Source organism: Ostrea edulis, chromosome 1, assembly GCF_947568905.1.
Source record: "Ostrea edulis chromosome 1, xbOstEdul1.1, whole genome shotgun sequence".
Lineage (NCBI taxonomy): Eukaryota > Metazoa > Mollusca > Bivalvia > Ostreida > Ostreidae > Ostrea > Ostrea edulis.
The window spans coordinates 9,243,991-9,260,204 of NC_079164.1; the positions used below are offsets into that span (position 1 = coordinate 9,243,991).

Consider the following 16,214-nt stretch of genomic DNA (forward strand, 5'->3'; position numbering starts at 1 on the left):
AGATATTTGAGGGTTAAAGATACTGAGGTTAAAATATGTAATGAAAATGTAGCTGGAACTCCCAACTCAGTTCGACATATCAAAAGTATTTGAGATATTCAAGATTCAGAAGTTTCACTGTATAGTCAAGGGAAAATAGCTTGGTTTAGGCCTGAAGTTTTTATTCACGAACACAGTAAAACAACTGAAATGACTGATTCAGAATACTACCTCAGTAAAACAACTGAAATGACTGATTCAGAATACTACCTCAGTAAAACAACTGAAATGACTGATTCAGAATACTACCTCAGTAAAACAACTGAAATGACTGATTCAGAATACTACCTCAGTAAAACAACTGAAATGACTGATTCAGAATACTACCTCAGAGGGAAGGGTACCTGGGTTACCTTGATGGTTCTTTGACCTCCTCCATCAGACCGCAGACGATTTGCCTGAAATTGTTAAAAATATTCGTCTAAGAAAATAAAAATGCAATGTAATGGAACATATATTATTGAATCAATAGTATTTTACAAAACTTACCAGCCACCATAAACAAACAGAGAATAAAAAATTCCCATTGCAATTGGGCCCGGGTCTGTCGGGGTATTCTCAAAGACATCTTCAAAATTGCTTTTTGTCTCATGTCCTAGAAAATAACATACATAAAACTTTAATGCAGTTTTGAAATTTGATACCCTAATGATCCCAAATTATACTCTCTCATATCCTGACACAGAATGATAAAATTTCTCCTCACTCCCCTCCACACAGAATGTTAAAATTTCTCCTAACTCCCCTCCACACAGAATGTTAAAATTACTAACTACTCCCCTCCACATAAATTGTTAAAATTACTAACTACTAACTCCCCTCCACACAGAATGTTAAAATTACTAACTACTCCCCTCCACATAGAATGCTAAAATTTCTCCTCACTCCCCTCCACACAGAATATTAAAATTACTTCCCACCCCCTTCACACAGACTGTTGAACCACTTACCACTCCCCTCCACACAGAATGTTAAAATTACTAACTACTCCCATCCACACAGACTGTTGAACCACTTACAACTCCCCTCCACATAAAATGTCAAAATTACTCCCCTCCACACAGAATATTAAAATTACTCCCCTCCACACACAGAATGTTAAAATTACTCCCCACTCCCTCCACACAGAATGTTAAAATTAGTCCTCACTCCCCTCCACACAGAATGTTAAAATTACTCCCCACTCCCTCCACACAGAATGTTAAAATTACTCCCCACTCCCTCCACACAGAATGTTAAAATTACTCACCACTCCCTCCACAAAGAATATTAAAATTACTTCCCACTCCCTCCACACAGAATGTTAAAATTACTAACTAATCCCCACCACACAGAATGTTAAAATTACTCCTCACTTCCCTCCACACAGAATGTTAAAATTACTCCCACTCCCCTCCAGAGAGAATGTTAAAATTACTCCCCACTCCCTCCACACAGAATGTTAAAATTACTAACTACTCCCCTCCACACAGAATGTTAAAATTTTAACTACTCAATCCCCTCCACACAGAATATTAAAATTACTCCCCATTCCCCTCCACACAGAATGTTAAAATTACTAACTACTCCCCTCCACATAGAATGTTAAATTTACTAACTATACTCCCCTCAACACAGAATGTTAAATTTACTCAAAACTCCCCTCCACACAGAATGTTAAAATTACTAACTACTCCCCTCCACATAGAATGCTAAAATTACTAACTACTCCCCTCCACATAGAATGTTAAAATCACTCACTCCCCATTTCCTCCCTATCCTCCACTCAAAATATCTAAATTACTCACTACTCCCCTTTTATCCACCCCACACAATGTGAAATCTTCATTATTCACTTAATATTTTGTACTGCATTTTGGAATATTTCATTATTTTAATTTTGTAAGTTTCACTAACTCTAAAATAAATATCAGAGGAGCTGAATTCCAATAGTGACTCCCCTGGATCTGCCAGTACATGATCAATTCTTATCTGATAGAGATGTTGAGGTTAAATAGCTTGTGACTCACGGAAAAAATAGAGCAGATGGATTTCTATGATTTTTGGCCTTACAAACAGTAAAATGGCCACACAATGTGCAGACCAATAGTTAAGAAAACTGTTTGCTTGCAACACATTATATCTTAGGGATTTTCATAAAAACCAATTTCCTGATTATTTACAATAAACTGTATTTACTGAAACAATGGCTTATTGATTTTTTTTTTGCATGGTCTGATTTGGATATGTTGGAAAAGCAATGTTTTCACTTCAATCCAAATCTAATAATAATAATGATATATATATATATAAAAGCACTAAAGTTCCAACAACACCCAATACCTCAAAGTGTTGGATCCACAACATGGATACAAAGTCCAAAGAGTTGATCAAAAAACTCAAACTGGTGAAGGGAGGGTTTTTGGATCAGCTCTTTGGACGAATAAGGCATGTCCTAATTTGCTCCACTTTAAACATTGATTGACAAGCCTAAAGACCAAAAAACATGTAGTCTGCATTGTAAATACGTTTGTAGATTAGTGTAGTTGTAGTGATAGATGTATTTATATGTAGTTTTCGTTATTATTCTTTGTTGATATTGGCCACATTATGTAATTCTTTTCGTTTGTCCTGAAGAAGGGACAGGTTGTCCCAAAAATTTTACAATCTGGTTGTTCGTGTCATTGGTCATTTTAGTGCTTTGTATATATATATATATATATATATATATATATATTGTATATATATATCAGAATTCTAACTATTCCCATGATCAGCTAGATCCCTAGATTGAAATCAACACAACACCAGATCTCCAAAACCTGGGGCATGAAAACGTCGTACCTACCCCAGTATATGAACAAAAATTTACCACTACAGGTATATCTGTTTTACCTTACATGTATGTCATCGTCGGTTACCGACAGTCTCTCTCGCTGTCTCTTACAGTACAAGACAGCTAGACTGACCGTGGGTTACTGACGATGACCTTATGAGTGAATTCAATAATATATATTACAGTGGAACCCCATTATTATGTTCCCTCTTTATTACGTTCGTCCGCATATTACGTTGGAATTTCAAAGCACAAAACCATTTCTTAACAAACCTATATAAAATAGACCTCATTATTACGTTGTCCTAAGATGCCGGGATATATATATATAAAGATATATTCACACACCCCTTCACGGAGTACCAACGTAAGATATACAATTTCCTAATAATATTTTTAACGGATTTCACTTGGAACGTTTATTACGTAACCCCTGGTATTACGTTATTTTATCTTGACAAAATAGAAAACGTAATAATAGGGTTCCACTGTACATACAGTGATACTATATATTAACGTCAAACTTCGTTATCTCAAACTCGTTGGAACCAAGAAAAAACTTAAGAGATATCCAAGGATTTGAGATATCGAGGTTAAAATACTTAAGAGAGTAAAGTAGTTGGGATTTCCGTTTCACTTCAACATATCCATGATATTCAAGATATCAGTGTTTGAGATAACAAAGTTCAACTGTATCTTAAAATTGGCTTACCTCTGGCGAGTACGACGGCTCCCAGCGTTATGATGAGAACAAGGCCTACAACTTTACTGGCTGTCAAAAGTGTCTGTACTTTGGTGACATACTTCATGTATATACAGTTCAGCACTACAAGTGTGGCTACAACACAATAATGTCTAGACACTTATAACAGGGAGAAATGCAATGTCTAGACACTTATAACAGGGAGAAATGCAATGTCTAGACACTTATAACAGGGAGAAATGCAATGTCTAGACACTTATAACAGGGAGAAATGTAATGTCTAGACACTTATAACAGGGAGAAATGTAATGTCTAGACACTTATAACAGGGAGAAATGCAATGTCTAGACACTTATAACAGGGAGAAATGCAATGAGCTAGACTAGCATTCCTATTTGTTGACACAGGAGCACTGGTCAAGTGCTCTGTCAACTGAGCTATCCAGTCACCAGCCATCACACCCCTCACTCAATCAGACCACCACACACTCAGTTACTGGTCACCAGATCACATCACTCAGACCATTACACACTCAGCTAACTGGTCACCAGCGATCACATCACTCAGGCCATTACACACTCAGCTAACTGGTCACCAGCGATCACATCACTCAGGCCATTACACACTCAGTTACTGGTCACCAGATCACATCACTCAGGCCATTACACACTCAGCTAACTGGTCACCAGTGATCACATCACTCAGGCCATTACACACTCAGTTAATTGGTCACCAGCGATCACATCACTCAGGCCATTACACACTCAGTTACTGGTCACCAGATCACATCACTCAGGCCATTACACACTCAGCTAACTGGTCACCAGATCACATCACTCAGGCCATAACACACTCAGCTAACTGGTCACCAGCGATCACATCACTCAGGCCATTACACACTCAGTTACTGGTCACCAGATCACATCACTCAGGCCATTACACACTCAGCTAACTGGTCACCAGTGATCACATCACTCAGGTCATTACACACTCAGCTAATTGGTCACCAGATCACATCACTCAGGCCATTACACACTCAGTTACTGGTCACCAGATCACATCACTCAGGCCATTACACACTCAGCTAACTGGTCACCAGATCACATCACTCAGGCCATTACACACTCAGCTAACTGGTCACCAGCGATCACATCACTCAGGCCATTACACACTCAGTTACTGGTCACCAGCGATCACATCACTCAGGCCATTACACACTCAGCTAACTGGTCACCAGATCACATCACTCAGACCATTACACACTCAGTTACTGGTCACCAGATCACATCACTCAGGCCATTACACACTCAGCTAACTGGTCACCAGCGATCACATCACTCAGGCCATTACACACTCAGTTACTGGTCACCAGATCACATCACTCAGGCCACCACTCACTGATGACAGATTGGATTATGTTTGAGGTTCTCAAAAAAGCAGAAAAAACTTGCATTTGTTCTTTTTATTCAAATGTAGCGGCCTCTCATCATATACTGGGCCCAGACCAGATAGCTCAATGGACAGAACACCTACATTGTAGATAGGGATTTCAGCTCCAGTGTAAACATGACACACATTTTTGAAAGATGTTTTTAAGACCAGTCCCCAGTGTGTTTGATACTGTTTATATATGTCAATGTGGTGAACATTCAGATATCCGAACGCTCAGCAGCCAGAAAAATTTTCTTCAGAATGGTTTTTGTTTACATTGTTTTGTCTTGTTTATAAAGAATTCTACATTCAAGATCCATACAGTCTTTTTTCTCCACAAAATGCATTTTTCCATTACATTTTTGGTTTATGTCAGTCGACTCTCAGGTCTGCTTTCCCCGAACTGGATGTTACCGGTAATTGTTGCGAAAATATGAGACTGGCAGTGTGTTTCTTAAAAGATAATCACTTGTGACCTGTTACCAATGACTCAATGAGGAGTGAATTAAATGAGGTCATTTTGATAGGTGTGCGCACGACTCTCATTTCTCTGGCCTGTGCATCGTCGGAAACTCACGGTTGATTACGCTTCGCTCCTCTCTCCATCACCTGTGGATCCATTCATTCCTACTCGCTCGTTCTCATGAATAATGAATGAGGCAATTTGATTGGGCGCTCATGGAACACCCTGAGTGAATTTGTCCAATTAACAAGACGCTTTCAGCCCAATATATCGGTATACACTTGTTGTGATAGCAAAGTTAAATTAATGCTACCTTTACAAAGAAGAGTTCCGTTACTATAAAGATTACTTTGATTGGACGATATCTTTAAATACTTATTCACGAGAACGAGCGAGTAGGAGTGAATGGACCCACGGGTGATGGAGAGAGCAACCAAGTGTAATCAACCGTGGGTTTACAACGATGTGACCTATGTTGAATTGCTCAACTGTATTGCCAAGGGAAATGATTTTCCATACATCTTTATTTGAAATGTTTTCAGCAAAATATTTATAATTAGAGAAGTAACATTGATAAAATTGATTTACATACTGCTTTCTAAAGAATGAATTTCATAAGAATTAACGGTCATTCTTTTCATGCACAGTATTTTACATGCAAATCAGTACTTTGTCATAATATAACTTGAATCTGTAATTTGATGACATAAAAAACAAATTCAATCAAAAACTCAAATCAAAGCACATATATATGATAATGCAATTTTACTTGGAATGATTCAATCGTGTTTGTGCAGTTAATGTCAGAATTAATGCAGATCACCATCCAAGTTAAAATGCGTCTCTACTGACAGCCTGTGTAGGTAAATTCTAGGTAGTACGAGTCCATGCATATACCGGTATGGTTGCATATCAATTGGATTGTGTGTGAGGATTCATGGTGGTTACAGTCATCAGAAATTTACTTTGGGAATTATTGATACTTAAAGAAATTTATTTTACTTTTGAAACTACACGTGGGTATGGACTGCAACACTTCTTGCCAGGATATCTCAGTAAGTGTGTTGTCGCTCATACTCTCATGTATCTCCAACACTGAAGTTTCTTTCCTGTATTCATCTTTATTCATACATTGTTAACAACTGCAGCACATTCATGAAGAAATGGGTATCATTACAATTTGTTAAGACACATCAAAAGCAAAAAACATTGGATTGAAATATAAATACTGCCATAAATAAACAGCATTGCATCCAATACCAGTCATCGCATGCTCTTCTGTAACTAGTTTTAGTTTTGTTTATTTCATTTGAACAAGTAATTATGTATTAGTCAGTTAGTGAGAAGGATTTTTACAGTAAAACATGCAAATACAATGCATAATTCTCTATTGTCATTAGCCATATACACGGTAACAGCAGAAATCATGGTCATTCAAATATATGGACACTTCACTTATCCAGACAATCTTGACTGGGAACCAAACTGTCTGGATCAAAAAACATTAGGTTCCACTATATCAGACCTAAAGTAAGCAGTGCACAAACTTATACCTAATATCCATACTCCCGAGTAGTGCGCAAACTCACCTAATACCCATACTCCGAGTAGTGCGCAAACTCACCTAATATCCATACTCCCGAGTAGTGCACAAACTTATACCTAATATCCATACTCCCGAGTAGTGCACAAACTTATACCTAATATCCATACTCCCGAGTAGTGCGCAAACTCACCTAATATCCCTACTTCGAGTAGTGCACACACTTACCTTAGAATATCCATACTCTGAGTAGTGTGCAAACTTACCTAATATCCATACTCCAAGTAGTCTTACACCAAGAGCAGGCGGTTCACATCCAATGGGGAAAAATGGTTCCAAAATGTACACAGACGCAGTGTAAGAGAGATATGCCCAGAATGGTCCAATTATCAGGAGCGTATAACCCCACATGATGATAAACCCAGACAGCCCGCCAAACACATTGTTGACGTATGCGTAAGGACCCCCAGCTGAGGGGAAAATAGTGGCCATTTCCACAAAACACAGGCACGCACTTAGATTTAACAAACCGGCAACTGTCCACACAATAATGGTTAACCCGATAGACCCAGCGGTTGAAAATATGACACTTGGTGAAATAAAAACTGAAATATGCCCTGTCACTGCCACTAGCACTGCTACACAGTGTAACAAGTTGATGCTTCTTTTCATCCGAATTTCCTCTTTTTCTATTTGAATACCGTTTTGTTGTGCCATTTCCCAGTGTTTATCCTCCGTGTTCAGTATAAGTGCAACATTTCTAAGACGTCTACATCAGTTTTTTAACTAGTATGTCAGATGTCAATCTTTACTTCAATACTTGACATACTTTCAAAGTAAGTTGAAAGTTCATCTCAATCAGTACTGGAGTTCTGTTACAACAGGATATTGCAAGTAGCTACATAAATATTAAAACCAGACACACATGAAAATTTATTTTTCGGCAACACCAATAAGTGATACTTTATAAATAAACACAAGCCAAGGGCGGATCCAGGAATTGTGGTTAGGGGGAGGGACACAAGTTTATGAGGTAGAGGGTTTGGGGGCCGCCTTTGAGGGTCCCCCATGGGTCCAGGGCTAAGCCGGAAGCTCCTGGATTTTACAGATTTTATTGGGCTTGAAATATGTCTCCTATGTAATAATTTTTACTATTTTCTGTCATTTTTTTTAATAAGGTGAAATTAAAATGACGCAAATTTATTTAGTAATTCAATAAATAAATCAAAAGACTTTTGCCATTTATTTCTCCGAGAGAATATAATAGACTTTAAGTACTTTGTTCAAACCTAAACAGATATTCAGGTAATCAATTTTCTATCCTTCTGTGAAATGACATTGCGCAACGAAATAGGACTCTCTCTCTCTCTCTCTCTCTCTCTCTCTCTCTCTCTCTCTCTCTCTCTCAAGTGACTTGTAGATCTTTGATGGGTATGATATATAAACAAATATACAGAATTATTTGTAGTTCTTCACATAATCAATAATGATTTTATCTGTAGGTGTTGCAATGAAATCACATGTCAAATGCAAAATTAAAATTTTACGACACAAATTTGTTAAGAAATCACAGTAGTTGGAGGTTTAAAATTTTGCCACCACGATTTCATTAGATATTCTCAATAATCATGGTTCAACCACAATTTGCTTAGCATCATAGAAAAAGAAAAAATGAACAATTTTGAGTAATAAGTGAAAAAATCATGGAAGTTGAGACTAAATTGACCTAATAATAAATGATTATAAAAATTGTACTTTCAATGACATATATAGTGAAAAAATGAAATGATGACTCACTTATGGTCAAGTACTGTAATATCTTAAATCTAAATCTTCACATTCTGTTGGTCACTGGTCGAGAGAACTGAGACAGAATTTGTAGGAGTTCACTAGCATTTAATGACGCATCAATCTGTAAAATGTATATATTCACTCAGTGAATATTTCTAATTTAAATGAACACGCTCAAGGGTCAGCAGTATTCCCGCACTGCTATTTTTCACTATACATTTATCACAACTTTCATATTTTAAGAACTTCACCAAAATTTGATAATTGATATTATCCGAAGCATATTATGCAATTTCAGAATATTTGCAGAATTCACTCTGACGTTACTTTTAGTGTTATTTTACATATATTTTTTGTAGGTCGATTTGTGAAATACGAGGTAGACTTTTAAAAATGCTGATCAATATGAAATATGTAAGATTAAGCACAAATAAAGTTCTTCCAACATGATTATCCATATGAATTTTAAAAACTGTACCACATATATAGGCCTATAGAAAAAAATAACAATAACAGATTTTAAATCTAGGTGATTACATGTAGGTATGATTTTTGAAATTGTTATAGGCCTGGTGATAATTGTAATGAATTAGTTTTATCGGTGCTTTAAAATTTGTATTATTCAATGAATTATGTAATGAAAATTAGCAGTGCGGAAATACTGCTGACCATTGGGTGCAGTGTTTCAAGAACTATAACTCCTGCCGATTCTGCATGGTTCTACGTCACCACAAATATACAAAAGTTGTCTTTCTTGATAAATCAGACGACAAAGGCAGCACAAGATGTCAAAAGGACGCTGAGTCTTATAATCATAATGTTCTATCGTTAAAATGATAACGTCCTAAGGACCCTGTTGTGGTGAGGGTATGTCTCGAGACACAGTTAGTTAACTGAGTCTGGACTCCTATTCAGCATCAGGTAAGTTACAAGGGAGTACTGAGCTATAGCTATAGTACATAGTGCTTGTGAACTGGACTTCCGGTAACCCCCCCCCCCCCCCCCTTGTATTTTTAAATGTTCAATTCTTTGAGTATTTCGGGCGTAGTTTTGATAGAACATGTAACTTCAGAGTTTATCTGTCTCAATGGAATACACAAATCCCGCATAGAAACCGTTTAAAAACTTGTACCACCGATACATAGGCCTAGATAACGCGTAAAAATTTTTCACGAATAATAATTTTTTGAAGTTTTGCATTATTTGTGTCCGAATAATATGTTATATAAATAAAATCCACCACCAAAATCTGCTTTTTGCGAGGTTTAAAAAAAAGGTGTACCATGTGTACATAATTTTTTTTAATGTTGATTTACAGGGTGATGCTATTACAGGTTCATGACGCTACAGGGTGATGACACTACAGAGTGATGATATTACAGCTGATTAATGAAATTACAGAGTGATGACATTACAGAGTGATGACATTATAAAATGATGACATGACAGAGTACATTACAGAGTGATGACATTACAGAGTGATGACATTACAGATTAATGAAATTACAGGGTGATGACATTACAGATTAATGAAATTACAGGGTGATGACATTACAGATTAATGAAATTACAGAGTGATGACATTACAGATTAATGAAATTACAGGGTGATGACATTACAGAGTGATGACATTATAAAGTGATGACATGACAGAGTACATTACAGAGTGATTGTATTACAGGGTGATGACATTACAGAGTGATGACATTACAGATTAATGAAATTACAGGGTGATGACATTACAGAGTGATGACATTATAAAGTGATGACATGACAGAGTGATGACATTACAGAGTGATTGTATTACAGGGTGATGACATTACAGAGTGATGACATTACAGATTAATGACATTACAGGATGATGACATTACAGAGTGATGACATTATAAAGTGATGACATTACAGAGTGATGACATGACAGAGTGATGACACTACAGAGTGATGATATTACAGGGTGATGATATTACAGGGTGATGATATTACAGGGTGATGGCATTATAGGATGATGACATTACAGGATGATGACACTTAAAGGTGATGATATTAAAGGGTGATGACATTGCAAAGTGATGATATTACAGAGTGATGATGATGTATCTGGTGAAATTTTTAACACGAATTCCAATACAAAGACGATTACATTATAGAGTGATGACATTACAGAGTGATGATATTACAGGGTGATGACATTACAGTAATGATGTTACAGGGTGATGACATTACAGGGTGATGACATTACAGAGTGATGATATTACAGTAATGATGTTACAGGGTGATGACATTACAGGGTGATGACATTACAGGGTGATGATATTACAGGGTGATGATATTACAGGGTGATGACATTACAGAGTGATGACATTACAGAGTGATGAAATTACAGAGTGATGACATTACAGTAATGATGTTACAGGGTGATGACATTACAGGGTGATGACATTACAGGGTGATGATATTACAGGGTGATGATATTACAGGGTGATGACATTACAGAGTGATGACATTACAGAGTGATGAAATTACAGAGTGATGACATTACAGTAATGATGTTACAGGGTGATGACATTACAGGGTGATGACATTACAGGGTGATGATATTACAGGGTGATGACATTACAGAGTGATGACATTACAGAGTGATGAAATTACAGAGTGATGACATTACAGAGTGATGACATTATAGAGTGATGACATTACAGAGTGATAACATTACAGAGTGATGACACTACAGAGTGATGACATTACATAGTGATGACACTACAGAGTGATGAAATTACAGAGTGATGATATTACAGGGTGATGACGCTACAGGTCCACATTTTCACCTCCACCACCAGAAATAAATTTTCTGATAAAAGCCAATTTCTATGACACGTGGCACACAATATCCTAAGTGAAGGAGATGCAGGTTCTTCTCTTCAAATAAAGGGCCATGCTCCCTTCCAGGGTGAGATAAAAGAGATATAACTTTTGTATATAAAACGGTTTCGGTTCAAACCATGAACTCGTGGTTTTAAAGTTTTACAAAGGAATGTAATACAGCAAAAGTGTGCTCAAATCTACTAGATTGCAATACAAGAGGCTCATGGGCCACATCGCTCATCTGAGTCACCTTGGCTCATATTTAAGGTAGTTCACTACACTAAAGCTTATACTCTGTATGACACCACGTCACAAGATGGCGATTTAAATGTTTTATGAAATTATTTGTATCAATCGATTTGTTTGTCTATCATTCAGCTCAGTTGTTAAAGCATTGGGCTGGTGAACTGCAGATCTCGAGTTCAAATCCCTCTCAGTCTTTTTGTTCATATGTGTTGAAATAATTTTTTTGAAAATCATGTTTTTATCCAAATTTGTATATTTTTTGCCTTTTTTGGCATATACACTTATTGTATATCATCATATCTTTTATAATTAAATCAATTCTTACTGATTTGAGAAACTATTTCCGGGAGTAGCGATCGAGCCACCTTAAAGATTTTTCCTATACATGTATATTCTCAACTTTCAACCCTATTGTGATCCCAACATACTCCCGGGGGCCATGCTCTTTTCAAAATTGAATCTGGACTAGGTCATGAAGCTTTCATGTGAATGTTAACTTTTCTGGCCCAGTGATTTTTCAGAAGAAAATTTTTTAAAAGATTTTCCCTATATATATACAGTATTTGTATAAAAAAAAATTGATCCCCATTTGTCGCCTCAGTAGTATAGTGGTGAGTATCCCCGCCTGTCACGCGGGAGACGGGTTCAATTCCCCGCCCGGGAGTAATAGTTTTTTTCTCTCACATTTCCTTCGAGTATCACAAAATCTTAGCTGCTTACCCTCAGGGGCCATGATTTTATTAAACTTGTATCTGAAATATGTCAGAAAGCTTTCATGTAAACAGTGATCGGAATAAGCAATCGCCCCGCGCCATAGTAACAGTAAATCTGAAGCTTTTTTGGCCCAGTGGTTCTTGAGAAAAAATTTTTAAAGGATTTTCCCCATATATTTGTATGTAAAACTTTGATACTCTATTGCGGCCCCATCATACTGGCCCATGGGCCATGATTTGAACAATTTACTTGAATCTACATTATGTCAGGAAGCTTTCATGTAAATCTATTATCTCAGCTTTAAAGATTTTTATACGCCCGTCTTAAGACGGGACGTATTATGGTATGGCGTTCATGTCCGTCCGTCTGTCCGTCCATCCGTCTGTTAGCTTTTTCGTGTCCGACCCGTAACTTAAATACTACAAGGCCTAGAATCATCAAACTTTGTCTGTAGATACATCTTGGGTAGGAGGTGTGTCGCACATTAAAACCAGGTCACTGTAACTTTTCATTAAGAAGATATCCGTCTGTTAGCTTTTTCGTGTCCGACCCGTAACTTAAATACTACAAGGCCTAGAATCATCAAACTTTGTCTGTAGATACATCTTGGGTAGAAGGTGTGTCGCACATTAAAACCAGGTCACTGTGACTTTTCATTAAGAAGATATCCGTCTGTCCGTCCGTCTGTTAGCTTTTTCGTGTCCGACCCGTAACTTAAATACTACAAGGCCTAGAATCATCAAACTTTGTCTGTAGATACATCTTGGGTAGAAGGTGTGTCACACATTAAAACCAGGTCACTGTGACTTTTCATTAAGAAGATATCCATCTGTCCGTCCGTCTGTTAGCTTTTTCGTGTCCGACCCGTAACTTAAATACTACAAGGCCTAGAATCATCAAACTTTGTCTGTAGATACATCTTGGGTAGAAGGTGTGTCACACATTAAAACCAGGTCACTGTGACTTTTCATTAAGAAGATATGGCCATATATGGCAAAAACTTGTCCGGCTCATAACTTGAAAACTATTAGACCTAGAATCACCAAAATTGGTCAACTAATGCATCTTAGGTAGAAGGTGTGTCGCATCCTACTTTAAGGTCTCTGTGACATTTAATTAAGTTGATATTAAAAAAAAAATGTTTTAATGGGTACAATCTATACTGTTAACAATATGTGACGGGCGTATCATGTGCCATGGCGGTGCACTTTATTCCTATATGTTTGCATGTAAAACTTTGATCCCCTATTGTGGCCTCATTCAAACCCTGGGGGCCATGATTTGAACAAACTTGAATCAGCACTATGTCAGGAAGCTTTCATGTAAATCTCAGCTTTTCTGGCTCAGTGGTTCTTGAAAAGAAGTTTTAAAAGATTTAACCTATATATTTGTATGTAAAATTTGATACCCTAATGTGGCCCCATTCAAACCCTGGGGGCCATGATTTGAACAAACATGAATCTGCACTCTATCAGGAAACTTTAATATAAATTTCCGCTTTTCTGGCCCAGTGGTTCTTGAGAAGAAGATTTTTAAATGACCCCACCCTATTTTTACATTTTTAGGCTTGTTGTTGCGAGTGTGTATTGAATTTGAGAGCAGAACAAAAGCATATGCCGTAGCCCTATATGTAACAGTGCATAGCTTGGATAGAACCATTTTCTCGCAGTTTATCTACGTCTTTGTCCAAGTGCTTGTTTGAAAAAGTACAGGGGAAAATTCTACTGGTTTTTTTATGGCAAAGTCGTTGTGCTGACAAAACATATTCACGTCTTGTCCCTCATACCAGGCCTTTGAAATTGAAAAAAAACAAAACAAAGTCCAAATCCTCTCTACTGACAGCAAGTACACCCTTAAACGCCACAAAACACCCTAATGCAGTGTTATTTACAAGCCGTTAATGTGATAATTGTATTTTTGTCAATTAAATCTACTCTGTTTATGAAATGGCTAACAACTGCATGTTTATAATTTTTCTCGCTCGAGGTAGCATATGACGTCACAGATAATGGCACGTAAAATATCGAAGAAAATATGCATATCGCAAGATTTAAATTTCATCGCTTTCAAACTCGAAAACTACGCAAACTGTTTGATTTAAAATATATGTAAAGTAGTTTTAGGCATGAAATTAATTAATTTTGCTGAAAAAATTAAAAAGTTCAGAAACATTCGATGTGTCCTTTAAAACAATCTGAATTGGGTTTTTCCCTATTTCTTTGTATGAAACATTTTTCCCAGTTTCAAGCAAATGTTGCTATTTTTCCCAATGGAAAGGCCCGCCCTGGCCCTTGAAATCAAGACCTTAAAAAAAACCTGGGTTCTGGTCTCCAGGAGAAGAAGTTGAAAATGTGAAAAGTTTACAGACAGACGGACAGACGATGGATAACAGGCAATCAGAAAAGCTCACTTGAGCTTTCAGCTCAGGTGAGTTAAAAACTGATGAGCATATACCTCTACATATTGTAGATTCATGTTCAAACTTCAAAGCATGGTCTACCGTTTTGGGTGTGGTGGGGGGTTGGTGTTGTTGTTGTGGGGAGTTGTTGTTTTACATCTGAATATATAGGAAAATAACTTAAAATCTTGTTCTCAAAAACCACTGGTCCAAAATTTGTCAAATTGATTTGCAAACATCCTCATTCTTTTGTAGATTCAAGATCACAACATCATTACATGATCCTAGAAGCTGTATAAAGGAGACTGACTGGCTGGGTGTCCTTCTCCCCTTCCTGTGCAGTAGGACTTAATGACTGTCTCCAGCTGAGGACGTCTGTGTAATGTTATCAATAGACATGGTAGTAAAAGCTGTGTAGATAAAACAGACAGCAGGTTGTTGTTAATAAATAAACACTGGAATACAGTGTAACGATACATAACAAAGAAAAAACGATTAGTTAAGGTGTTTCTTTGTCAGTGATTAGAACTCAATGATTTATTTGAATATGTTTTAGAATAATATTTGCAAGTACATCATCTTCCAAAAACTTGCGTGTTTTAAAAAATCTTGTATCCCAAGATCTTACAATTATCATGATATGTGAACATTTTGTATTGATAGATCTAAAGGATTATGATCAAACTGGACTGCATGAAGAACAAAGTAAAATTATGAGGAGGTGATTGAAGTTGCAGTTCTTCTCAAATCCCAGGACCCACACTAAGGCCAGTCTGCTGTACTTCCAACTGATTCATAATAATGCCCTGCCCATTCGTCCAAATACATGTACCAAATCACTGATGAACGGTGTGGGCCAGATAAGTAACTGGTTAGTCCCACAAGCAGGTGGTTTATATTTAATTAGGTCATCTGAGTCACTCAAGTGACCTATTGCCATCGCTCTTTGTCTGTCGTCACGTGTCGTCCGTTAAGAATTTTACATTTTTAGCTCACCTCAAGTGAGTTTTTCTGATCAAAATTTGTCCGTTGTCTGTCGTTGGCGTCGTCGTAAACTTTTCACATTTTCATCTTCTACTCAAGAACCACAAGGCCAATTTCAACCAAACTTGCCACAAAGCATCCTTGGGTGAAGGGCTTTCAAGTTTATTCAAATGAAGGGCCATGTCCCTTTCAAAAGGGAGATAATCACAAAAATGCAAAAATAGG

At 37.1% G+C, this 16,214-nt stretch overlaps 1 protein-coding gene and 1 long non-coding RNA gene across 2 annotated transcripts in view; one reads left to right on the forward strand and one right to left on the reverse strand.

The window, feature by feature from the left end:
* The window catches only part of LOC125664195 (large neutral amino acids transporter small subunit 2-like), a 23,590-nt gene extending 15,700 nt beyond the window's left edge, over positions 1 to 7,890 (reverse strand). The window contains exons 1-4 of the mRNA XM_048896767.2: positions 7,261 to 7,890; positions 3,567 to 3,692; positions 529 to 634; positions 393 to 437 (exon numbers count right to left, since the gene is read on the reverse strand). Coding sequence (XP_048752724.1) covers positions 393 to 437; positions 529 to 634; positions 3,567 to 3,692; positions 7,261 to 7,711 — 728 coding nt within the window. The 5' untranslated portion in view covers positions 7,712 to 7,890. The remainder of the gene's footprint in view (positions 1 to 392; positions 438 to 528; positions 635 to 3,566; positions 3,693 to 7,260) is intronic.
* Positions 7,891 to 9,572: 1,682 nt separating this feature from the next.
* On the forward strand, positions 9,573 to 15,863 carry LOC130051194 (uncharacterized). The gene is made up of 3 exons (XR_008799567.1): positions 9,573 to 9,706; positions 15,261 to 15,405; positions 15,669 to 15,863. It is a non-coding gene; the product is annotated as an uncharacterized LOC130051194 (long non-coding RNA).
* Positions 15,864 to 16,214: the final 351 nt, after the last annotated feature.